This window comes from Notechis scutatus, chromosome 6 (assembly GCF_049901735.1).
Source record: "Notechis scutatus isolate UNSWTSFEM ecotype Mainland chromosome 6, rNotScu1.2, whole genome shotgun sequence".
Lineage (NCBI taxonomy): Eukaryota > Metazoa > Chordata > Lepidosauria > Squamata > Elapidae > Notechis > Notechis scutatus.
The window spans coordinates 53,222,374-53,248,731 of NC_142014.1; the positions used below are offsets into that span (position 1 = coordinate 53,222,374).

The 26,358-nt window shown below is 40.2% G+C and overlaps 2 protein-coding genes across 2 annotated transcripts in view; one reads left to right on the forward strand and one right to left on the reverse strand.

Moving 5' to 3' along the window:
• DDX17 (DEAD-box helicase 17) overlaps positions 1 to 11,672 on the forward strand; it is a 23,895-nt gene extending 12,223 nt beyond the window's left edge. Inside the window, exons 9-13 of the mRNA XM_087968311.1 lie at positions 343 to 453; positions 2,061 to 2,122; positions 2,300 to 2,359; positions 6,068 to 6,304; positions 8,848 to 11,672. Of these exons, the coding sequence (XP_087824437.1) occupies positions 343 to 453; positions 2,061 to 2,122; positions 2,300 to 2,359; positions 6,068 to 6,304; positions 8,848 to 9,362 (985 nt within the window). The 3' untranslated portion in view covers positions 9,363 to 11,672. The remainder of the gene's footprint in view (positions 1 to 342; positions 454 to 2,060; positions 2,123 to 2,299; positions 2,360 to 6,067; positions 6,305 to 8,847) is intronic.
• KDELR3 (KDEL endoplasmic reticulum protein retention receptor 3) lies at positions 11,673 to 20,096 on the reverse strand. The gene is made up of 5 exons (XM_026694880.2): positions 19,633 to 20,096; positions 15,018 to 15,118; positions 13,252 to 13,410; positions 12,852 to 13,104; positions 11,673 to 12,155 (listed from the first exon to the last, which is right to left on the reverse strand). The coding sequence occupies exons 1-5, from the start codon at positions 19,721 to 19,723 to the stop codon at positions 12,115 to 12,117; spliced, it is 645 nt and encodes a 214-aa protein (XP_026550665.1). The 5' UTR covers positions 19,724 to 20,096; the 3' UTR covers positions 11,673 to 12,114.
• Positions 20,097 to 26,358: the final 6,262 nt, after the last annotated feature.

The following is a 26,358-nucleotide window of genomic DNA, read 5'->3' on the forward strand; positions in this document are numbered from 1 at the left end:
CTCCGCACTGTTTTGCAGCTTTGGGGGCCACGCGGCACAGGGCAATACGCCACACCCAGCAATTTTTTTTCAGGGGCGGGCCGGATTGGACAGACCAACGGGCCGGATGTGGCCCGCGGGCCGTAGTTTGCCCACCCCTGCTCTAAGAAAACAAGTCAGTGCTATCTGCTTTGATATTTTAGAAGTAGTTCAAACCACACACCTAAGTTCAGGTGGAGGGAAGCTTTGATTCACCCTTTTCAGCATTGTAGCCAATTACAGTAATTCATTAATTGTAGGGTGCACAGAATAGAATATACAGGAAAAGAATGAAACAGTATGTTGTTTGTATTTGTTTAAAAGATTAATACAGCTGATGGAAGAAATTATGGCTGAAAAAGAGAATAAGACTATTATCTTTGTGGAAACAAAACGGCGATGTGATGACTTAACACGAAGGATGCGTAGAGATGGGTAAGGTTTGATTTTAACAGTGTTAAATTGGGAAAGACAGATTAATTTTGCACCCCCTCGCCATGTTATAGTAAAGAGGTTTTAGTGAGTTATAATTAAATCCTAAGAAAGCGTAGATGAGACTGACTACTTGAAAAGTTGTCATAGAATGCCATGGTTCATTTAAAATACCAATAGATGTTACAAGGTTCTTATAGCTCATGATAATATAAATGATAAAAAGAAAAAAAGATAGTCCATTCATTGCAACAATTCCTTCAGCGACAATTTGAAGTTATGGCAGCAGTGAATGAGTGGTACTTACATCTGGTCCCTGAAGTTGTGGCTGTTACATTTCCCTGCAATTGCAATATCAGAACTCAGGCACTTGGCAGGACACCCACATTTACAACCGCAGGAGTGCTTCAATTCCCATGCTTGCTTATTCCCCCTCCCCCAATCTCTTGCCCTTTTAGCCACCCTAAACAATGGCACATAGGAGTGAAGGTCCAGGGGCTAAAATAGAGATCCAGAGGCAGTGGTGGCCCACTGAGACTGCTGAAGCTTCAGTCCCAATGATGGTAACACCACTGAGGAATGCTGTTGGGCAGGGTGGCCAAAAGGACAAAGATGGTGGGAAGGAGAGTTGAGAAGAAAGTCCCTTATCTTGCCAAGACTAGGACTTACCAAGCTGGGAATGGCTTGGATTGGGGTGTCTCCTTGCCTAACAATTGGTGGGATTCAGTTAACAGCAACTAGGACTGCTGGGTTGTTGTCCGTAAGCAATGCAATCACATGATGTCACTTCACAGCTGCATAGAGATGGAAATTCCAATCCCAGTTGCTGTTGTAATTTGGGGGGCACAAATAGTACCAGTTTAATACCATTAATTTGAGAGGATGTGGACTTCTTAACATATGCAAGAAAATAACATTTAAAAGATGATAAATAGAAAATTATGGTATTTCTGAAATAACAAAGATTATAATTTGACAATATAAGCAAAGAACATGACATGATTCCCAAAAGTTTTTTGATGTTACCCTAAGATGTAATCATTTAATATACTCTATCCCCAAAAGTGTTCTGCACATTTATTAGCTTTTGTTTAGTTAAGTTACTTGAATTGGTTAAAAAATTCCTCCAGTGCAGAGAAAGTAAAAATACGGATTTCTGTCTTCATTCAGAAAAACCTGTTTCTATGTATGAAAAAGCATCACTTGCTTCAGAAGCATGGTATTGTTTTGAAAAGTAATTTCTCAGTTTTTTGTTTTGATTTCTAAATCAAAATTTTGCACATTCCAAACCAAAAGGTTTTCTTTAAAATTCTTGAAAATTACAGTGAACACTTGGTTTAGTAGTCTTTGGTTTAATAAACTCTGGATAGCCTGGGCAAATTTTGTGTTAAGGATTCGTCCTAATTGAATAGACTTTACACCCAGAATTACGCAAATGACAATGCAACTCACAAAAATGAATCTTTATGAGACATCTTTAGATTTAATCCCCCAAATGTTTAAATTGAGGTTTTAAAATATTTATATTAATTTATATTATTAATCGGTAAAAAGGTTCATATTTTTTTGAATATGTGATAGCTGAGAATGCTTAAAACTCTTTGTTACAGTTGGCCAGCTATGTGTATTCATGGAGACAAAAGTCAGCCTGAACGAGATTGGGTGCTTAATGGTGAGTTGTAGAAAAAAGATTGTTTCGTTTACCCAGAGAATTGTCAGAATGCTCTGGTTTCTTCAACCAGCTGCTATGTACATTTTTATTGCATAATGTAAACATGAATACTAAAACAGTTTTTAAAATGGTGTTTTTATGAAACAGAGATCAAAATTGGTTTTTTTTTTCTTTCAGAATTTCGTTCTGGAAAGGCTCCTATCCTCATTGCCACGGATGTTGCATCTCGTGGGCTAGGTTTGTACACATGAGCTTCCTGCCTGTCATTTCTTTAGATTGACATTTTTTTCCCCAAAGAATTTTAAAGCGTGACTTTCTCATATATGAAATGCCTTTTTAACATTGATCTTCTTTTTCTTTCATATTCAAAATCTCTTCCTGCTCCTAATGAACAGGCTTTGGTCTGCAGCAAGGCCTAGGCATGACTAATCGATCGCCAATGGGGAGAAGAGACGTCCAATTACTCAATCCAATTCTTCCACTATACCCCATCTTTAATTCCAGCTTTGTGGCTGGGTGGCTAGGACTGAACAGTATTCATTCCATTGTTATTCAGAATTACCAGATGGTAGAACAAGCATCTCTTTAACAATCCTTTTTTGCCCAAATGCATTACTAATGTAATTGCACATTATAACCGGCCCACTTCAGTATCACAATACATAGATTTATATGTGTGAGCATATTTTGCTTTTTTACACATTCTTTTTCACTTTTCTTCCTCAATTGGATTGTTGAGGTTATAGTAAAAACTCTTAAGGGGAGGGTTATAAGGAAAATCCGTCAGCCTTTCAGTATTTTCATCTGGATGTTTAAGCAAACAATTCCATTGCTCTTTATATTTAATGTTCAAATCTCTACTTCTAGTACATTCAGAAAGTAAATTTAAATGGGGTTGTAGATACTTGAAAAACTTTAAAAAGACTTTCCTAAAAGGTTTTCAGTTAATGCCTGGTTCAGTAGACTCAATCAATCTTTTATTAAAAGTAATTTCTCAAATATTTCAGATGTACTTTAAATAGAGGATCAGTTAAAAGCTATTCTTGAAAATGCTGAAAAGACACACTACGTTAGCATTTCTGAAAAATGACAAGTTGCTAGTCTTTTCCTCACATAAAATCCATTCTCCCATGCCATCTCCAAAATTACCCCAATACTACTCTAGTTCATGTGGTTTCAGTCTCTTGTGTTCTGGGGTCATGTCTGGACCTATGCAGGTAGAACTTGGGCCTGTTAGGAGAAGGGGTGAGGCTAGTTTTTTAAAACAAAACAAAAGGACAATATTTTGGTTGGCAACATTTTGGTTTTTAAACAGGCTTACTGTGTGCTGGTAGCTTCTTTGTGCATCTTGCCTAGACACTTAAATCAGCCCTTCTCCTCATATATTTCCCCAAAACAACTCATTTGGATACTGTTGGAAGAAAACAGTCTCCCCGTTCTGCCTTCTCCACTTGACTTAGGCTGTGGGGAAAAGGTATCAGGGTCTGTTTCTTGTTACGAATAATATCTTGGCTTGTTTTGGGGCCCAGAGTTTGCTACTTCATAAAAATACAATATCTAACTGGCAAATCTCTGGACGAATTCCTCCAAGTTCCTGGAAAGTGAAGGCTTCTACCTAAAACATAGAACAGGGGCGCGCGCTTTTTGGCTGAGTCACCAGGGTTTTTCCTTCTACTCAAATGAACATTGGTCTCAGAAAACTCCTTCCAGGTAAGTTGAGTGCCCCATAATGGCTTGTTTGTGAATCATCCCCAGGGCAGAAGATTTCCCTCTGCACTGTTCATTAAAAAAATTGGTTACACTTCACTCTGTTAAAGTCAAATCATTAAATTTCTTTTTGTTTGTTTTCTTTAACAGAAACTTTGATATCAGCTGCCGATCACTCAGTGCAGGTCTGGGGACATATCTACATTGGTGGTCGAAGCAGCTTTCTAGATGATCGAGTTTGCTAGTTTCTGCCCCTCCCAATTAACAATCAGACATTCCTTTGGGGGGCATCTCAGTGGATAAGCATCCCCAGGTAGTCATATTCCTTTTTAGAATGAACAAATTCTGTGGAAGAAACACAATTTTATGCACAATTTTATGCCAGTGCAAGACAGATAGGAAGAAACCTGCATTATAACTGCATGTTCTCTCCCTGAGTCCCCAGCCATATAATATGGATGTCATAACTGCCATTCGAAGGTGAAAATTGGCCCCGCCTTCTCTTTGCTCTCCTTGCTGTCCTTCCATGGATTTTCTGGCAAAATCGATTCCCCAGTACCTTCATTGTTGACAATGTCTGTATTTCCTAATAAGCAAATGCTCCCCGGTATTCATTGTGACCATTTTGCTAATGGATGTACATAATGGGATTGATTGAGGTCCATAATCTGCTGTTTGTCAGACTCCAGTGAAGCCCTAGCTATGAAGATGTGAATGCACATGGTGTGCTGCCCTGTCCTTATCTTAACACAAGCCCTTTTCACCAAGGACCCTAGTTGGGAGACTCGCGCTGCCCCCTGTGAAATCTGCCTTCTCACTTTTTGGTGTGATTCAGGACTTTGGAGTCTGGAAAGATTGAGGAGCCCCCCCTTGCTGTAATAAGAAACAGACATAAACATCTCTTTGCCACTGCTACAACCCACTTCCATTTTTGCTCTCCCTCCCACCCCCTTCCTTTTATTCGAAATTGATGCAGTCTGGGCAATAGATGCAGCCTGACCTGTTGGATGTAATTTTTTGCATCTGCAATTTTGGCCCCTTTAAGTCCTGTGAAGGGACAAAAAGTGTTGGAGGACCTGAAACATTTACGTGAACCCAGGTTCTCAGGCGCTTGACGGCCAAATAGGCTACAGAGAAGCATCTAAGCCAGTTCACAGAGAGCGTGTGTGGGGACTTCTCGCTGCCATGGACCCTTGATGCATGCTCCCCACGCTCCAGTGGTCCCGTGTCAGAGGGCGGAGTTTTCGAAAGGAGGCCGCCAAAAATAAAAGGCAAAGAGACGGGATCGGCTGCAGCGATTTCCCACAGGAGGAGGGAGTGTGCATCGGTCTGGTAACAAAACAGGGAATGTTTCTCATTTTTTTAAAAGAAAAAGTCAATCTGTGTTTTATCTTGGATATATTTTGAATATTCTTTGTAAAATGCAGATTTTTAATGGGTTAATTTTAATGTAATACTGCTTTTGTTTGTCAGTTTTTTTTTATCAAAACAGTACACTAACATTTACTTGTTTTTCTGTCCTCATTTCTGAAAACTCAGATGTTTATGACTTTAAATGTTTGCATCTGGGTTCTCTTTGTTCAGGTTACACTGTAAACAATATGCTAAAATTTTCTCTAAAATGAAAATGGTGGTGTGATCAAATGTTAGTGTGTATTTTTAAAAGGAAGATTAAAATAAGCTAGTTATCTATTTACCCAAACTGGCTATCTTGAGGTATCTTTTGGATATCAGGAAGAGGTAAGTGATCTTGTGTTGCTAGTTTTTGTAGACTTCTCCTAACAGAGTTAAAGTATTCAGCAGTTCTCTCTCTTGCTCACTCTGATTTGCTGCATTTGTAACAAAAACAGCAGTTTGTTCTTTTTGAAATGCTGTTGTGGAGCAAAATTGCCTGAATTATATAAGACAAGGTTTCAAAGATGACAATTTGTGTGTGTGTGGGTGCGTGTGTGTGTTCGTGACATGCATGCAGCAAAAGATGGATGAATTTGCGAGGAATCATGAACTGCTTTGATTCGATATTTGCTTTCTGTGCACAAACTCCTTTTTGTGCACAATTATCTTAGTTTAGCCTTTTGCTCTGTTAGGAAGAGTCTATATTGTCTTTGTATTTTACAAATACTAACTTTTTTCTTTTCTCTTGTTACTGTCACTTGCATTTGTGCTCCCCACCTTCTGTTGGCACATCCTTCCTCCACTGCTCCTCAATTCCTCACTCTGCTTTGATTGCCTTACAAGATGTGGAAGATGTGAAGTTTGTGATAAACTATGACTATCCAAACAGTTCAGAGGATTATGTGCATAGAATTGGCCGTACTGCCCGTAGTACCAACAAAGGCACTGCCTACACATTCTTCACACCAGGAAATCTGAAACAGGCTAGAGAGTTAATAAAAGTTCTAGAAGAAGCCAATCAAGCCATCAATCCAAAACTGATGCAGCTTGTGGACCACAGAGGTGGTGGTGGTGGAGGAGGTAAGAGATTGTAGAGTTTTGGCTGTTTCTGTGTCTTTAAACTAGGTTTGGTTTCCCAGCATGTGATAACATTTCATTACATTTGTTAAGAGGCTAAATCAGGGGTGGGCAAACTTTTGGCTCGGGGCCGCATTGACTTAAAATTTGACAGACGGGCCGGGTCAGCACAAGATTTTTGGGAATCGCCCCCCACCCTTCCCCACCCTCTTCTCCTCCTTCCCCTCCCCTCGGAGGCCCCTGAGTCAGGAGTTGCTACCACCGGCGCGGCTCGCGCGGCTCCAGTCCCGCGTTGCCTCGGGAAGGGAAAGGCAAAAAGGAAGAGTGCTTTGCAGCGGGAGCAGCGGCACCGGAGGCTCAGGCTCAGCGGCTCCTGGTTTTGCCTTTTCCTTCCCAAGGCAACGCGGGACTGGAGCGCGCGAGCTGCGCCGGCGGTAGCAACTCCTGACAGCCCCAGCCGGACACCTGAGCGGAGCCGGGTGGAACTGCCTGTTGCTGCTGCCGGAGCACCGCCGGGTGTCCTCCTCCAAGCAGCCCGCCCGCCCGCCCGACTTCCCCTCTGCTGCGCGGCTCGGGGCCAGGCGCGAGCGCCCGCGAGTTAAAAGGAAGCCGAAAGTTGCTGGGAAGTTGCTCGGGTGCTGGGAGCAGGCTTTTAAAGTGCCACCCGAGCAAAGTTTAAGCAGCCCGCCCGCCGGGCGGAACCTTCCCACTCCTCGGCGGGAAGACGCTCCAGCCTGCAAATGTTACCTTTGCAAAGTTTAAGCCTGGAAGCCCGGAAACCCGAGCAACTTCCCAGCAACTTTCGGCTTCCTTTTAACTCGCAGGCGCTCGCGCCTGGCGGAGGAAGCCCGGAGCCTCCTCCAAGCAGCCCGCCCGCCCGCGGGCTTCCCTCCGCCGTGCGGCTTGGGGCCAGGCGCGGCGCCGCGAGGAAAAAGGAAGCCGCAAGTTGCTGTGAAGTTGCTCGGGTTTCGGGGCGAGGCTTAAACTTTGCACAGGCAAAGTTTGCAGGCGGGAGCATCTTCCCACCGAGGAGCGGAAGGGTTCCGCCCAGCGGGCGGGCTGCTTGGAGGAGGCGACCGGCGGCGCTCTGGGTTTCCCCTCCGCCGCACGGCTCGGGGCCAAGCGCGGCGCCCGCGAGGAAAAAGGAAGCCAAAAGTTGCTGGGAAGTTGCTCGAGTGCTGGGAGCAGGCTTTTAAAGAGCTGCCTGAGCAAAGTTTAAGCAGCCCACCCACCCGCCGGGCGGAACCCTTCCCACTCCTTGGCGGGAAGACGCTCCAGCCTGCTAACTTTGCCTTTGCAAAGTTTAAGCCTGGAAGCCCCGGAAAAAAAGGGGATCGGCGGGGACTCACCTTCGGAGAGGTCGCACTCGAAGGTGATTTCGAACTCCCAGCCAAGGCCTTTGCAAAGTTCTTTTCTTTCCTACCCGAGAGCGCTCCGCACTGTTTTGCAGCTTTGGGGGCCACGCGGCACAGGGCAATCGCCACACCCAGCAATTTTTTTTCAGGGGCGGGCGGATTGGACAGACCAACGGGCCGGATGTGGCCGCGGGCGTAGTTTGCCCACCCCTGGGCTAAATCATTCTTTAAAACAAATACATTTCCTTCTGTATATCTTGCTTCAGCTAAACTTCATTCTTTCTGTTATTGGGAGATATTTCTACAGCCCAACATGATCATATTATGTGTCAGGAATATTTCATATATTATCAAAGCATATATATTACTGGAAATCCAAATTATATGGTATTTCTCTGGAATTTTAGAATTTTGGACATTTTAAACATGCTGGCGAACAAGATTAGAATATTGTTTGTTTGTCATAACTCCTGCAGGCTAGTCATAAAAGAGTTTAGAGAGAAATAGTGTTTCTAACCTTTTTAATAATTAAATTTGGCTCTAGTGTGAATAACAGCATTCTGTGATGTCATGCTGGCCACACGACCGCGGAAATGTTTTGGACAGTGTTGACTCAACGTCCATTGAAAGGGAGATGAAGACTTCTCCCTTATAGTCAGCAACCACTAGCAGAGTAAAATCTGCAGGGAGTCCTTTACTTTTTACCTTTAGTGTGAATAAATCTATAGTTCAACTAATCATTGTATTTGTGCCCAAAATAACTGCATGTCAGGTTAGCTTGCCTGTTGTTGCTATTACACATTTTTTATCTGTTTTGGATAATCTGATTTAAAATTATAGCAAAAACTGTAAAGATAAATAATATATCTTCACAACTTATTTTTTGTAGCCAGTAATAGCTCTCCCTATTCACTCTATCATGTCAGAATAAGGTTGACAACAAGCGCTTTCGATAGGAATAGGAATGACAGCTTTCATTAACAATGAAGTAAAATTATTTTCAATCTTTTGGCTATGTTTTTAAGAAAATAGTTGGGTGATTATTCTCAAAATAGTAAACGAAAACCCTGTTAAGTTACATGAGGCCTTCATGATGAACTAGTAAACATATCTAGTTGTATTGAATATATTCAGTGGAAATTACTAAACTCAGGTCTGTCTGTATATATATATATATATATATATTACCAGGTGGTCGTTCTCGTTACCGCACAAGTAATTCATCCAACAATCCTAATTTGATGTACCAGGAGGAGTGTGAGCGAAGGCTCCGGGGAGTTAAGGACGGCCGAAGAGACTCAAGTACTTTCCGAGACCGTGAGCGCACTGACAGTTTTGCCAATGGAGCCAACAAAGCCTATGGTGGTGCTTATGGAAATGCAACTTCTGCATTTGGGGCACAGCAAAGCCAATATGGTTATGCCCAGGGAGCCTATGGAACTGCAGCTTATGGAGCAAGTGGTTATGGGGCAGAATATGGTGCTGCTGGGTATGGGGCAGCCAGCACTGCTAATGCTGGGAGAAACTCACAAAGCACCAGCCAACAGCAATATGCAGGGATGGGCCGTTCAGGCCAGCAGCCGCAGCCACTCATGTCGCAACAGTTTCCTCAGCCTCCTGGCACCAGTGTGATGGGCTATATGGGGCAGACTGCCAGCTATCAGTATCCTCCACCGCCACCACCCCCTCCTCCTTCACGCAAATGAAGCCACTTCATTTAGTGGCTGTCAGTCAAGATTGCAACCCTTTCTCACTTTTTCTGTCTCTTCCCCTTCTCAACTCCATCTCCATTGTGATGTTTTTCTTAATGCAGGTTAGCTTTAGAGTTTACCGTCCAAATTCTGCCCACAAAAATGGTACATAAATTGATTTTCTTTCTAAAAAGTAGTATTGACTGGAAAATTAATTTCCTTATGCATATTTTGGCCTTGCATTATGTAATCTGAAATTTTCTGCCTCAAAATGAAGAAAGACCTACAAGGCAGGTTTGTCCCAGTCCAGCTGTTATTGTGTCTGAGGCTTGTGTATGAAAAGTTACTGCGGAGAGGACTTCTCTATAATATAAACATCAAAAAAGATGGTGCTAAGTAGAACCTCCTTTTTAATAGAATATTAAATATGGTGTGATTTTTGCTTACTGAAATTGAGACTTAGGTTTTCTACAGCTAATGAAATGAGGCCTTGGATTTGGCATAGGAGAATTTGGGACAATAATTTATTTGGTTTCACTCTACTTATTCTTTCAAACGTTTACAAAACATAATTTTGAGTTTAGCATTTATGCAGCTCCTGAATCTCTTACCAGTCCTAAGCATAAGGGATGTAAGTGTTGGAGATTAATGTTCTTTTCTGTTGCAATGCATTTTCACCTTAGATGTAATCACATAATTGCTATACTTTATTTTTATTGGATTTTTCTGTGGCTCTTAGATTTCACCCAAGATATCACAAATGACATCTGCCCCATAATTTCAACTCTGGGGTTAAAGTTGTACTTATAACAAAATGTATATCTATAAACATGAAGAATCTATACAGTTCCTTGATGTTCATCTTCTGATCCATTTACTTGGTATCAAGATTCGTCACTGGACATGCGTGAGATCCCACTGCATTAAGCAAAAGTGTTCCATTTTTCAGAATTATTTTAAGCTAAATAAAATCTTAAAATCTCTTAAAGGGGTGGTGAGGAGATAGCTAATATGTCTTGAAGCTGCATTTATATCCAATCTGACTAGGCTTTCCAATGGCTTTATGAGTGAGTTTGTTCAGCTGGCTCTTATACTCAGCTTTTACAGGTAGGTAGCACCCTAAATTTTAGGAAGAGAACTTTAGCAAATGCTTTCATTCTTGTTTTTTCCCCAGTCTGAGAAAGGTGTAAAGTTGAGGGTGTGGGGGAAGGTGGGATGGGATTATTCAAATATTAAAGTTTCTGTCTTGTAACTAGCAGGAGAAAGTTGATAGTAGTTGGTTTCACCTGTTATATCCAGATAAAACATGGCAGGAAAATCTCTTCTGTCCTAAGGGTCAGAATCTATGGGGTTTTTCTTTTTCTTTTTTTTTTCTTTTCTTTCTTTTTTTCTTTCAGTTTTGGGAAACAGGTTGTTAAAACAACTGAGTTATTTATAGCAATGTGGGTTTGACTTATAAAAATGGGATTTAAATACATGCTTAATAAGAGCAGGCTGAGAATAATAACCACTTGTGTGTCTGTGCACATCATACAGGTAGGTTGTTGGTACAGACCTTGTACAATAAAGGCTTGCTAGTTAAAACCTTCTTTCTCAGTTTGGTTTCCATAATCATAATTAAGATATATATTTGGCAGTTACCTTCATTGAAAATATTAGAAATGAACATTCATTTACTGAACACTGCCTGATTTGTATTTCCTTTCTTAATAAAAACATCATGGAGCTGCTGTTCATGCTGAAATGAATCTACAGGCCTAGAGGAGGGGGGCAGAATAAATTCTTCCCCATTGTCTTTAAAGAGATTTGGTCTTCATCTTTGCCAATAGAAAATTGTATTAGGGCCTCACAGTGTTGTACTGTAGCTTGAACATATAATTACAGCTTGATGTGTGTTGTGCTCAGACTGAGCATTAACAAATAATCGAACTCTGACATGTACAGCTTGTTTCCACTTATCAGTTTAAAAATGGCCAATTGGTAATAGTCATTATTTGCTCAGTAAATATACCAATATCCAGCCTATATTCCCTTTTACAAAAGTCATTGTGTAGGCTTTGTTTAGTTAAAAGATACAGATTCTTAAAACCCTGCAAGCTTCTTAGGTTGAATCATTGGGGACTGTTTCCCCCAAAAAAAAAAAATACTGGTATTTGAACACATTCCTGTTCTGTGAATAAAGACTTGAAAAGAAAGATTCATAGCTCTGTGATGTTCAGGCACAGTATATTAAAAAGCTATGTTACTATTAGTTTGTAAATTGTCCTTTTGATACCATCTTGTTTTCTTTTGTAGGTATGAATAAAAACACTGTTGTCAATAAAATTCAGAAATCTTGTTTTTTATTTAAAAATACAGTTGAATATTTAAAAAATGTTTTCTCTAATCCCTTGAAGGGAACATTGATAGTTTAGGAAAGAGTGTTAGGTCACAACTGTTTTAGTCTTTATAATCATTTGAAATTTAGCTTAAGCTTTTTAGAAAAGGGTGTAGCCATTATAGAGGATACAATGGTTACATCATCATCTGGTTTCTTTAATTTTGAAGGAATGCTTCTTTACAAAAATACAGAAATGAGTCATCTTCGATGCTAAATAGTTAAGTTCTGAAATGTTAGTTACTTAGATTGCAGTCCCTTTGGTGCAATGTTTTCTAATCAAAATATAAAGAAAAAGACATATGCTCTGAATTCAAATAGTGACATGGCAAAAGAGTCCTTGAATCCCGAAACAGGGGCTTCATCCGCTTTCTTCTGTGGTGCACATCTTCATATAGGCATTGGGAGACTCAGTTTCTTCCCTTTTAGTACTAAAAGAAGAGGAAAAAATAGCTCAATAGTAGAAAGCAGTGGCCTTTTAGTTAACATATTTTTATGCTATACAAAGAACACTTAATGGTGTCTTTAGCACAAGAAAGTACATTGATTTCTGTACAAAGTATGCTAAGATGAATTGTTTTTTTACCTTACTACTCAAAGTAATATTTAGCAATCCTAGCATACAAAGATTGGGGTGGGGGACAACACAGTATAATTAGAAGTTAATATACTTTTTATCTCTGCTTGTGATTTAAAAAACATGATTATGGAAATTCCCTCCAAAATCCTGCATGTGCATTTTTTGTTAAAAGTTATGAATGAAAAAGTACAACTAAGGTGATGGGAAAGCTTCTAGGTTCACAAACTATGTGACTTCCCTCATAAAACAAATATTCAAATAATCAAAAACAAAATCACTGTGATTGACAGCTCTCTCAAAGGTAGCTTTTGGGGGGAAGAGGTATTCAAATTCGGAAGCAGAGCCTGCTGTCTGTTTGATTAGGCCCAGCTGAAACAGGTTTTGACAGATTTTCCCCAAGGCAGGAATGCTGTCCAAAGTTGGTCCAGGAATTCTAGAACCCTGTCCTTTTAAATTGCTCATAATCCAAGAACTAACCCAAACCTGTGACTCGTGCCACAGGAGATAGCATATCATAATCCATTTAAAATCTTTTGGTGATCCTTACCTTTGGTGATATAGAGATAAAAAAAGTCACAATAGAATATTGTCTGTACTACTCCAGAAACAACAGCAATGTGATCAAAGAAGTCTTCTGTGTAATAACGCCAGATCCAATTGGCAAGGTAAAGTGCACGATAAAGGCCCAAGAAGAAAAGGTAATGTGTTGTGATTGTCTCAGCTTCGCCTGTTTTGCTAATCATAAAAAGTTGTGGAAGGATAGCCACAGATTCTAGATAAATTGAGAAAGTCCATAGTATCTGAGGAAGAACAGTAAATCCAAAATAAATATCCAAAACATTGACATGAAAAGTTACAAATATGCATAAGCTATTTAATAAGTGGTTTCAGAAAGCTGAGCTCCCAAAAATATGGACATCGTATTTAAGCAGAAACAAATATCTTACCTCTAAAGAAGTGAATTGGTAGTTTTCTAAAAATGAGAGACCTGTGACAGGAACCAAAAGGAACTCAAGACGGAAAGAATCCTGTTCACTGTCAAAAGTTTTCCGGAATTTTCCATAGATCAGGTACACAGTAGCATAGGCACAAAGTAAGAAAATAACCTACAGAGAAATAGAAATCATTGCATGCTATTTCTTAGAACTTCCCTGTTCAAGGGGAGCTTCTCATAATTGGTCACTGACACTAATTGGACACAGAGTGGTAGAACTTCCACTATTTAACATCTGATGAAGTGAACTGGAGTTCCAGAAAACTTTTGGGCCCAATAAAGTAAGTTAATCTTGAAGTTCCTACTTGACTTTATGTTACCACAGAGTAACCTGGCTTTCCCCATCTTTACTTAAAATTATTTAACAGTTAAGAGAAATAGCTTTCCATAGGTTTCCATGTCATGCAAGTTCGGGTCTTTTCCCATGTAAGATTAAGAGTATCTTGGCACCAGTTGGTGGCGGACCTCGCCGTCCAGATACTCTAATCTTATCTGGAAAAGACCGAACGCACTGCTTTACCTGACCGTGAAATCCAGCCTGCTTGTACTTCAAATATTGCTAAGGAGCAACGCCGAAGAACACCAAGCCAATGAGGATGGCAAATAGGGGACAAAAAACCATTCTGGCAGAGCAGTAGGCTAGCCCCAAATTTAAAACTGAAACGGCTGTGAAAGCCTGACTCACAGACAAACACAATACAGAAGCCTGATGATGGCAGTTGAGATTCTGCCGAAACGTTGCTACAACTTTAAAAGCACAACTATAATGACGTGGGAAAATACCCGAACAAAGCTGAATACTATACATGTAATACTGTAATACTGTACATGTAAGTACCCGCGAAAACTTAAGAAAACAAATTGTGTGTGTATGTATGTATGTATATATATATAGAGAGAGAGTAGCACTTTTTAAATCTCAGAGATTAGTCCTGGGATGCGAGTGGCTTAATCAGCACTGCTAAGAGAAAGGTGTACCTTGCTGCTCTTTCATTATTGCCATGGAAATGGGAATTTCTGCATTACACCAGCTGCTTTCTTCATGAATAGGAAGCTTGTCAACTTTTCAATCTTTTTTATATGTCTCTATTCATGCAGGAAAGCATTTCTGTGTATTTTGGGAGTTTTAAAAGTGTAGAGAAATGAAGGGTATGGGGACTTTAGCATAACTGAACTTTTGGAAGCTTGAGGGCAGATTCAACTGGTAAATTTGGCAGTAGGAACGTAGAAATAACTTGCAGCTTCCCACTTTTATCCCACTGGGATGGGAACAGCTAGGGAAAGCAAAAACATCTCTAGTACTGACCCTTTGCTGCCTGGGAGTTTAATTGTTTAATTGCAGTTAAGTTAGTAAAAGTGAACCTGGCTCACTCATTGACTTGTTTCTCAGAAAGTTACCAAAAGTGATCCCATGACTCCAGGACATTGCAACTGTCATAAATATGAGTCAGTTGCCAGGCATCTGAATTTTAATCAAATGACCTCGGAGATGCTGCAACAGTCATAAGTATAAAAACCGTCACTAAATGAACTTGTTAAGTCAAAGACTACCTGCATATAAATAATCTAAAATTACAATGCCTTCATTTGGAAATGGGAGGGGGTATTTAGCTATCCCTTACTCAAAATGGGCTACACTGAAATAATTGCATGACTTAAAATATATGAATTACTCAATGAGTGAATCAACTAGCTTCTCCCCCCCTCCCGTTTCCTTACCTTCATGATGGTATTGTAAAAGGAGATGAAGGTTGTGAAGAGGTCAAGGTAACGGCTTGTGAAAACAAGTGCAAAGAGGATCTGACTCTTTCCTGAAATACCTGCACATCATGAGAAATGAACAACAAAGATAAAGAAACCAAGGAAAGGCTGTTTGAGGCTTTTTAAGCCTAGATGCAGATTACTTAGTTGGCTGTGGGAGGCAGCAACTGATACCTGATGCCACAACCACCCAAGAGAATCCTCTGAGACCAAAGCACCAGTTTCTGTCATGGAAAGAGACAGTAGCAGTACTGCACATTCAGTCAGGCAGTTGAGTAGTCCAGCCCAGGCCTCCCAGGTTCACATATTATTCTATTTTGTTTAATGGTTCCAGTTGCAAAAGTGTGTTTCTTTAAAAAAAAAAACCAGTTCTTTTTGCAAAGAAGCCTTCAGAATTCAGAGGAAACTTGGCAATTTGAGTTATTTTGAGTCAAAATGCACTGATGATGTCTCCTCGAATGGTGATGAAACATTTGCAACCAAATTGCCAAGCTTGGAGCTGAAACCAACAGCCGATCTCTATTTTCAAGATTTCTACATACATATCTATACAGTATGAATATAAAAACATTTCAAGAGGAAAAATCACTAAAATAATTTATCTAAAACTATACTAATGTCTACCTAAAAGCAGTAACATCAAACAAAGCTTGATACAAATGAATTAAAGTAGCTGAAAATAAATATTAGAATCATCTCTTTTTTAGAAGTATAAGACACAGTAGAAGCTATTAAGACTAGTGATTGTCCCACAAAAGCTCAGTAAGACTTAGCTACTTCCCACTACAAACAGACTAGTACTAACAATCTTTTTTAAAGACAGAAGAATGCTGAAGTAAGAGCTGAGAAAATTAACCTTTTAGTCTTGATTTGGAGCAATGATTTCTGGGAAGTTGTTTTCAAAAGTGGTTATACTATACAACATGTTGAAATAATTGAACCATGCTGCCTTATTTTGGGAGGGAACTACATCAGGATAATTTAAATGTTTATCCAGAGTACAGGCTGTACAGGCCTTGGTCTTTTATCACAATAGAATAGTCTGCAATTGTAAGGAGGAAGGAATAGAGTTGGGCTTGATTTGTCTATATAGAGAGCCTCTTTTCTGTGGGTACCTCTCCAGCTCTTATTCACATATAAATACACCCAAAATGTCAAATGTTTCTATTCTGTCTGAGCAGGAAATCATTGGATAATTCCAGTGATCTAAAATCTTGTACATTTCCAAAACCAAATACTATTTATAAAAGAGAAAAAACGTGGATGGGTGAATCAGCAAGTTGAAGACAAATTTTCAGACATTGTAATTCAATCATTCAACTGGCTGACAGGTTCTATTTTTTTCTATATTTCTCACAGTGTCACCGTGGGGCTGATGAAGAACATTTGAACATTGGTGATGATCCACCCTAATCAGTTACAAAATTTTCATCTTGTTTGGGTGGATTGCAACCAAATTATACAAGGGGATACAGCACCTCAGTATGTATTAGAAAGTATACCTTAAAATTGTGCCTATAATTTTTAGTCTCAGCCCAACTGAAGTCCACAGGATTTTTTTTACCATTCATTCTGAACATCCCAAACATCTTTGAATATGTTTCGCTTCTCATCCAAGAAGCTTCTTTACCTTTGAGAGCTTCTTGGATAAGAAGCAAAATGTCATTAGAGAAAAACAAGAAAGTCCAGTTACCTCTTGAAAAAGTACCTTTGGGACAAATATGTCCTGGATGACTGATTATCTCCATAGACATTCACTATAAAATTAATGGAAAGTCCCATTAATCTCTCTCCATCCTGTTTTCCATTCATCCAATCCCTCTGGAGGGAAAAAAACTTACAACATAGAGGACACTTACTTTGGAGTAAGCCTCACTAAATTCAGTAACAGTAAAATCAGTTCCTTAAATGTATGTATAGCTGAATTGAGCATATACCTCTATCATTCTACTGTACAATTTTCAACAGTACCCAGTATCGGGATGTTGCAGTCCCATTAGCCCTTTTATGTGACAAGCACTTGTCTTTTGTGCATTGATTGGTGTGTGTAGGAGGTGGAGCTCTCGCCTCACAATCAGGAGGCTGTGATTTTGACCCTAGGTAGAGGCTAATATTTGGAATAGGACTCTCCTGCTTGTGCAGGGGGTTGGACGAGATGACCTCCAAGGTCCCTTCTAACTCTGTTATTCTATGAGGTCTATGAGGTGAAGAGACAGAGCTGGAAAGACACTAGTGTTACATCTGTCTTTATTCACCAGTGGAAGTAACCACCCCATCATCCACTACTTTGTTAACCCTCCTTGGATATTCTTTCTGAGACTTCATAAAAAATTCAGTACATTGAATGGGAAAAGAAAGATTCTGGAATATATTTAAACATGCAGGGAGGGGGAAAGGTGTTTTTTTTTTTTTTTTGCCTTTTTGTTACTACTCTGATTAGATTCTCTCTTTTTGGAAATTTGAAATTGGCTGGTAGCTTCAGAAAAGCGCTGGCATAAAATGATTGCAAATAACAATATAAGCAAAACAGGAAAGGAAAGCAATCTATTGTAGAACATAGAAAAGAGTAGACTAAGTCCCTGAGAAACGATCATTTTATGAGCTGGAGCAGTGTTTTCCAATCCTAGCCACTGGGTAATTGAAGTTCACACATCTTAAAGTCTCAAAGTTTGAAAACAGGGCTAGAACATTAAAAAAAAGTTCTTACAAATGTTCAAAGTCAACTTATTTATTGTACAGATAAGTTCTACAAGCAATCTGTTATTCTTTAAGATGCTACACGATTCTTTTCTTTTTCTCTCTCTAAATAGTTATTCTGGTGACCTGTTTGGATCTTACTGGGGTTTCTTTCCCATTGCTTTGCCTCAAACACAACAATGAAGGCCTTAAGTAAACTTTTAAAAAATTAAAAAGAAGACACCTGGATGGAGGGTTGGGAAGGCAACAGGGAAATACAAAAACAAGAGGAATGCTAACGCTTAATCCAAGCTTGTATGTACTGATGTATTTTAAAGAGAAAATGTGTCACAGGTTATCTCTGGGTCTTTGACAGCACAAACATTCTAGTTACTGAACTCAGGGGACATCACACCTGGTCTTCCATCTCTGCCATGCAAAGTGGGGGTGGGGGTGTTGCAAAAGACTAGAAATTCACCACTTCAAATACTACATCTAATTTCTGAAATCCATCAAACAAAGGCTGGGGCAGGGTGGAGGGTTAGGGAGACAAGACGATTAGAAAAGAATTAAAACTGCATGGACATTGGTGGAAATTGGTTACTGCTGATGCTTGTGTCTGGAATAATCACTGCAGTTGCAGACATTCGAAGTTTCACAGTCTAAGTAGAAGAAATTAAAAGTGAATATTCCTATTAGTGCATTTTTTTTTCAATAATAGTGACTGTGGACAGGTATGCTCTATAAAAATAATCTGAACCGACAAACATAATTGTCTCTGCTTATTTAACCTCCTGTAGTATTTGTTATCAGATGCGTACGCATCAACATCAGAAACTATACAATGTTTGCATTATATAACTTCATAGCACCACTTCTTCTAAACACATATTTCATTCTCAGAATCAGGAAGAAGATTGGTGTGATAGAGTGGAATAGGCTTGCAAAGAGGAAGCTGGGCATAAGGTTTTTCCCCCTACCCCAGGTCTAGGAAATACAGATTGTGGCAAAGGATGAAACAGGTGAGAAGAAATCAAGAAAGTTAAGTTAACTGGTATGAAGTTGGAGTCTTAGAAACTTTTTTCAGGAATACGGTATAGGCTTCAGTGCCTGGACTAATAAAGATGATATTGTTAAAATGGAATGTAATTTAAAAAATTTCATAGTTTTTATCTACATTCAAGATAGTTTTTTTTTTAAATATAAAAACTCCAATCAATATTGGCTCCACACCAAATATCAAAAAGTGTGTGTGTTGCTATGGTAGTAAGATTTATACCTCAAGTTGCAAACACTGTGGAGACCAGAAGACGGGGGCAAGACTTTCAGAAAGGTGGACAGGTGGAGAGCTATTCTGCCTTCCTTGCATTCCCTTGGCTAGCCTGCTGCTGTTAAGCATGTTGGAGCACAACTTTGTGAGCTGCTCCTCCTGTTGGTTCTGGCCCTAACACTGGTAGACAGAAGGGATGCCATCTTTTTGCTTGTCTTAGGCTGCAAAAGTTCTTGACTAAATTTCCTAGTCTTCTAAATCAGATTAAATGTGTTTTCTTGCCTCCTCCTCTACTGCAATAAAAAACTTTTATCTAGATTGGGATAAGAAGAAATTTAGTTTTGTTCAAGGAATTACAAAGTGCTGCTGAGCTGAATAACTCATTTCCTGATTTCCTTCCCATATTCTTTATTCCATATTTATTCCTCTATGCTTTATTATAACAGTGTGCTACACATTTAGGATGAATGTCACCCCAACAGCCTAAGGCTAAATCCCAAATCTGACACTCTGTGGTCCATTTGTGTTCAAGTAACAAATTTCTGGCTGGCCTGCCATTTCATATGGCTTTCTCATCAGTTTCAGCAAGATAGAGAAGATAATAATGATAATAACAATAAAACCTACCAGAACATGACTTTGATTTCCAGATTTTCACTATCAAAATGATCATAGCTAAGAGATGAGAGACATCTCCAAGGATCCGAAATACATTCATGATGGCCCAAGAATGTCCTACAGGAATCTGAAGAAAATCAAGGGAATGTAAATTGAAAAGGAAGATGCCGATTCTCCACACTCAAAGGGGCTGCTTCTCCTCTGTCGGCTTCCGGCTTAATGATCCCTTTTCATTAAATTTCTTTGGATGTGCCTGTTTCTAGGTGAAAAACTCTCTCACAGCAGAAATCTTCAGAAATATCAGGCATGGAAGTTTGAAATTAAAACTTGGTTGTACTCTGCATAGACCAAAATAAATTCCTTTTACATTCTTCTGTAGAAAGTTTCTGCCTTCTCTGAAACTGATCAGCTCCTCTCAACCAAGTAATGGAAGAACCTTAGAGAACAGCCTCGGTGCAGGCACTGGGTGACGTGGCGTAGATGCTGTTTGTACAGAGAGGATGGTGGAAGGAGGCGGGAGCAGCTGCTAAGCCAAGTTAGCTAAACTTTCTCTTGCATCCCTTGACTTCTCAAGTTACAGCTTGAAATGTCCTTAAAGGGAAAAAGGCAGGGAGGAGGCAGATGACTTTCTAACTGGGGGAGGTGGGCCAAGCCACTGATATTGTGGCAATGTAACTAGCATGCATTGGCAGTGATAGCCCAGGTTCCCTTTGGAACAGCTTTCCAGGAGGAATCCTTTATTTGGACTCATATTTTCCCCCTTCCCACCACCATTTCTTGACCTGCATATGGATTTCTTCTTCCACATCTACAGCTTTTCGGGTACACAATTAAGGGACTGTTGAGGATCTGGAAAGAGTGCAGGGAAGGATGGAAGAAGCTTACAAGCTAGATTCCACAAAGAATAGTTAAAGGAACTTGATGTATTTAAACTAAAGAAGAGAAGATTAAGGGCTAGGAGTGCAGCATTTGAATGCATAAAGGAATATTAGAGGGCAGAGGGCGTGGACTCTCCATAGCACCTGAAGGTAAATACAAGACTCAGTGGTGGAAGCTTTACATGAGATCTAAATTGAAACCAGTGTTTTTCAACCTTGGCAACTTAAGAATGTGTGCAAATATGCTGGCTGGAGCATTTTGGAAGCTGAGGTTCACATTCCTTCAAGTTCACAAGCTTGAGAAATACTGTTTTGAAGCAAAAAGGAACTGTAAGAATTCCTGATGTAAGAATTCAGAGGTAGTGAAACAGCTTGTCTCCTGAAGTACTACCCCAAGAAAAGATTGGGCAGCCATTTGTCTAGGAGGGTATGAGGATTCTTGCACTTGTCAGGGAGTTGGATTAGATGACTTCCAAGGTGCCTTCCAATCCCATGATTCAGTATATTAATGAGTGCAACCCAACTCAATTCACTGTAGAATGTAAAGGCACCCACGAATAATCCAAAATATGCATATATATTTTAAAAAAACAAAAAAACTTTAAATTTAAAAAGACTCCTCTTAGTAATATTGGGTGGAGGGTGCTGAAAAATAAAGTAGGATTTCAAAAGATTGGTTTGTAGAGCAGAGTAGAATTCTTTATTGGCCAACTGTGATTGGACACACATGGAATTTATCTCTGGTACACAAACTCTGTTTACAAGAAGTGATAAGTCATAGATCATTAATCATAGTTACAATCATTAATCATAAGATGCAAACAACAAGTGATAAATCATAAAGTACCAATGGAAGAAGATAGTAGGAAAGATGAGAAGATGAGAAAAGATGAGAAATTAGAATATGAGGAGGATAATAGCAATACACCCTAACTACATGGGTAAGTATCTTAGGCCTAAAGACCAGTGCTGTGAGAATTGGGTGTTCAACAGAATGATGGCACGAAGGGAAAATACATGTCCATGCAATGTTTAAACTTTGGAATGCAAAGAAAAGGTGATAATCACCTCCTTAGATGGGCTTCAAAGAAAGTTGGGTTGACTATTGTGAAAACAGAACATTCAGACCAGACTAGGACATTTTGCTTCCTGTATATCATCAATATATATATATATATATATTGGCTCTCTGCATCTTTCTGCCATTTGTTCATTACCCCAACTGGGTGGAGAGTTTCTTATCTGCTCAAACCTGCTACTGTACAGTAGTACTAGCATGTGTCATGTGAACAGAGCAATATTGAAGTATACGGGCAACTCCTGATGGATTGGAGGAAATGCCTGTTTGCCAGATCTCTGAACCAGGTGTTTTCCCAATTATTTGGCCATAAACTGATCTGACATCCCCATCATTACCCATCAAATGATTATTTTGTTTACAAAACTACAGTATATACCTTGCTTACAATAAATTTATCTGCTTTTCTTAACAGTCAGTTATACTCTCAGCTTACTCTGGCTCCTGTTCTTATTGGATTTTCTCTTGTCATATAAAGTATTGGCACCCTCTGTTCACTGATCAGGATCACACTTCGCAACAGTGAACTCCTGAGATAAGCAGGCAACACCACCCGCAAAAAGCAAACCTCTTAGGAGGCCAGGAACTATGAAGAGAACAATACTCTTCCTCCTAGCCTCATTGTTTGAGGGCAGCATCCTTCTGCCTCAAAGTAGGACCTGGCATGGAGTTCTTGTTTTTTTAAAAATTCAGCAGCACAATGTACTACTTGGTGTAAATGTCAATTTCAATTCATGTGGCTAATGGCTTATTTGGGTCTACAATTTTAGGACTTGAGGGGCCAACAAAATGCATCATTCTGTATGTGTGTGTTGAAAAATAAATAAAAAATTTAAGTGGGTGCTGTCCTCTTGACATATTAAGACAGGGGTGTCAAACTCAAATTCATCGGGGCCGCATCAGCAGTTTGGTCCCCATCAAAGGGCCGGTTGTATCTGTAGGTCTATGTGTCCACTCTTTATTATCATAAATTAATGTCACTGCATTCAATTATTACATTTTTGGGGTATTTGATTGTAGTTTATGGTCCCTATACCACTGTAAAGTGACATGGAAGTGGTCAGTATATCCAAAATTTACCGCTCCACCTGCCTTATATGTGCCCAGCCATCTGCCCCTTTTAAAGTGCCCAGCCATGTGCCCCCTTTATAGTGCCCAGCCATGTGCCCCTTTTAAAGTGCCCAGCCATGTGCCCCCTTTTAAAGTGCCCAGCCATGTGCTCCCTTTTATAGTGCCCAGCCATGTGCCCCCTTTTATAGTGCCCAGCCATGTGCCCCCTTTTAAAGTGCCCAGCCATCTGCCCCCTTTTATAGTGCCCAGCCATCTGCCCCCTTTTATAGTGCCCAGCCATCTGCCCCCTCCATTTACTTTACTTACCTTTTACTTCTTTCTTTCTTTTACTTCTTTCTTCTTGCTCCTCTCCGCGGCGTCCCGCGCTTCCTCTGATCCCTGGAGATGTCGGGCGGACGTCACGTGATGACGCCACGTCCGACACCCAGGGAGCAGTGCGGGCAGGAAGAAGTCGGGCCAGGTCCCGGAAGGTAAGTAAATTTTTTTTTTTAACTTGAGCCATTTTAAATGAATTTACTCCGTGCAGGCACGGAGTAAATTCATTGAAAAAAAGGGGGCTGCAAGGCTGGCGGCGGCACCGCTGGCCATCAGACGAGGTCTGGCGGGCGGATTTGGCCCGCGGGCCTTGTGTTTGACACCCCTGTATTAAGAGAAAGAGGGCCAGCCCTAGCTAGTGAAGCTAGAAACATGAAACAATAAGGCCTTAAGAGATGCAAACAGCCCCTCCAATGATGCCAACAAACTGTATATTTTAATGACAGAAGGAAAATATTATATATATATATACACACACACAATTTATTACATAATTGCCAATTATCTTACCCTGGTTTCATATAGATTGAATTTGCCCTGGCTCTGCCCACATCCTTTATCTGATCTCACCTAGGTTTTTTTGGAGTGTGAGCCTCAGCTTATCGATCAAAGTCCAAAAATGATGCCCCCCTCCCTTAAAGAGTGGAATGATGAGCAGGTACTTAGCGTGACGCAACGTTCCCTTGCCAAGGAAATTACTCCTCCCTCCCCCTCAAATCTGGAGCACCTCCCACGGCTGTCGTAATCTAGAGTGAGAATTTGCCCTGCAATGGGTGCCACAGTAGCCTAGCTCAAATGGAAGATGAGTGAGCAGGGACCCATATCTCTTTCCCTTCAAAGCAACCTTGTGCTGCTGCACTTTTTCATGCCATGTTCTTCAGGCTGAGGAGAAGGCAGAGGAGGAGGCAACCAAGCATGAGCGATCCAAAGGCTCTGATTGTGACATCTATGTGCCATCAAATGGCTGAGGGAGGATGTGGGTGAAGACAGGCTTGAAAGAAGGGGGTAGAGTTTCCAAATTTGGAATAACTGAGAAAGAAAAAGTTGGCACATGAAGTGGGGACAATTAAAAATAAACCTTCCCCCACCTCCTCTCTTGCTGCAAAATAAGCTTGAAGAGCCTCACTCCAGGTGTCTCCCTGTCTCCTAAAATAACCCAGAATGCTGCTACTGTCTCTCTCTTTTTCTCTGTGATGCTTTCCTCCCCATCTCAACGAGTGCCTTGAGTTTCCATGGTGACTGCAAGCCATGTCGCTAGGGTGACAAGAAAGAAAAATATTTTAAAAATCAAAAAAAGAGGTATTTTGTGTTTTTTTTTTACTTGAGGGATTTTTTTATTTTTTTTTATTTTTTTTTAACCAAGATGAGGCCTAGTCATTTTCAACCCTTGTCCAACTGAGTACCTCCTAGAGTCACGGCCATGCTGCCTAAGAATTTAACACCCCTAATGATACATATTGAGGAAGACATTCTTTTTCCTAAGACTTCTTCTCCATCACAACTGCTTACATACACATAGAGTATGTAAGAATGTCTTGTAGGAGATGCCTGATTCCTCTTCTACGCCAGCAGTAGTAGACCATGCTCCTTAAAAGTTCTCCCACATGGCATGTTGATTTCAGAGTTGGTTTTGATTAGAATGATGTATAAGTCCAATCAAATAAATAAATAATCCAATTCTTATTTGTTATGGATATAAAATTTCTGCATATGCCCTTCAAAATCTGAAGGCATGTGCAAGAAAGAATTGCAAAACATGGGTCTGAGTCTTGAATTTAGGGCCTCCAAGCATGGAGGTTTGCTTTATGTATTTATGGTAATATTTATATTCCTCAGTCTTCTGCACAATTCTAGGTTCCTCACAACAATTACTAACATAGAAATATAAAACAATGAAACAATTGGAGAGAAACACAACAGCAGTAATAAAAAACACGAAAGCAATGTGATAAAAAAGCAACAAGTTTATACACAGTAGGCCTTCCTCTGAAGTCAACTTCCTATATTTCTTAGGGAAAGCTACTGCAAAGGAACGACTCCTAAGGAGTCCTCTCCAACACCAAAAGTGTCAGTTCTCTTTCTATCCTGCTTCTTCAAATTCTAACATATATATCCATAAAGTATTACATGGAATAGCATTACTTGCATTATTCTGATCTTTCTAGATATAGAACAGGGGTGTCAAACTCGATTTCAATGAGGGCCGCATCAGGGTTGTGTTTGACCTCGGGGGGCTAGGGGGGGCATGGCCAGGGTAGGTGTGGCCAGCTTGACGTCACTCGTGCCGGGGGGCACCTGTGGAGGCCCAAGCGTTTTGCCAGTGAAAATGGGCTCCTAATATCTGTTTTTGGCCGCGATGGCCTCCTGCAACCCTCTGCCAGTGAAAACAGAGCTGTTTTTGCTGGCAGAGGGCTGCAGGAGGCCTTCGCTACCAAAAATGGGGCCTGGGAGGGCCGTGCGTGGCCCTCTTGAGCTCCATTTTTGCTGTCAGAGGCACTGGGGGCTGGTCCTTCACTGTTTCCAGGGTGGCCCCATGGGCCAGATCTACTGTAAGCACCCCGCAGGCAGGATCCTGTGTCTTGAGTTTGATACCTCTGGTATAGACAGATCACAACAATTGATCTTTTGGTTGAAGACCTCAAAGCTTTTGTGGCTGTTCTATTCTTAAGTGCTATTTGGTATTTTTTTGTCATTCCTGATTAAATAGTTTACATGGCGTGGAGATTTTCTTTATCTTTAGACAAGACCAGGATTCATTGGGGCTAATTCTAATCTGCCTCTGGGTGGACTACAGAATCAGCAGAATATGCTTCCTATCCCATGGCCATGTTGTGTGAACAAGACCAATAGAAACCAGAGACTTGAGATGAAAATCCATGTAAAATTTTGCAGCTCAAAGACAACAGCAGTGAGTTAGAAATGCCTATTGAAATAATTAAAAAAACTAAATAATAAAAGTAGCTTGGGGTGACAGTACATTTACAATTGAGGTCCATAGAAAAGTTTTATAAACTTGTATGGTTATTTAAGTGTTTGGTGTTTCAGCCAGATTCTCTCTTCTATATTAGCCACACATATAATAGAACCTCCCAATCCATATTCCTTCCTTCCTGCCTTTCCTCCCTCCTCCCTCCCTCCCTCCTTCTCTCTCTCTCTCTCTCTGTCAAATATAAATATCACCCATCTCACTCCCAGAGTGACTTTAATGTAGGTTCATATGGATTATATGGATTAACTTGTTCTTAAGCCATTTAGGCTGTAAATAAAGAAATAATTTTCACTTCAGACTAAGTTTGGATATGAATGAGAAGTCAATAAATCCATAAGGACTCTTGATTAATGTGTGACAAATTGATGCATGCTCATGGGATTCAACAGTATCCCACAGAGTGT

Bases quoted from the DNA above. Each gene is read 5' to 3' on its own strand.
- KDELR3 (XM_026694880.2), bottom strand. From the start codon at position 19,723: ATGAATGTATTTCGGATCCTTGGAGATGTCTCTCATCTCTTAGCTATG. The intron at 15,119-19,632 runs GTAGGTTTTATT...CATGATGTGCAG, and splicing joins GAAATCAAAGTCATGTTCTG to GTATTTCAGGAAAGAGTCAG. The intron at 13,105-13,251 runs GTAAGATATTTG...GTTCTTCCTCAG, and splicing joins ACCAATTCACTTCTTTAGAG to ATACTATGGACTTTCTCAAT.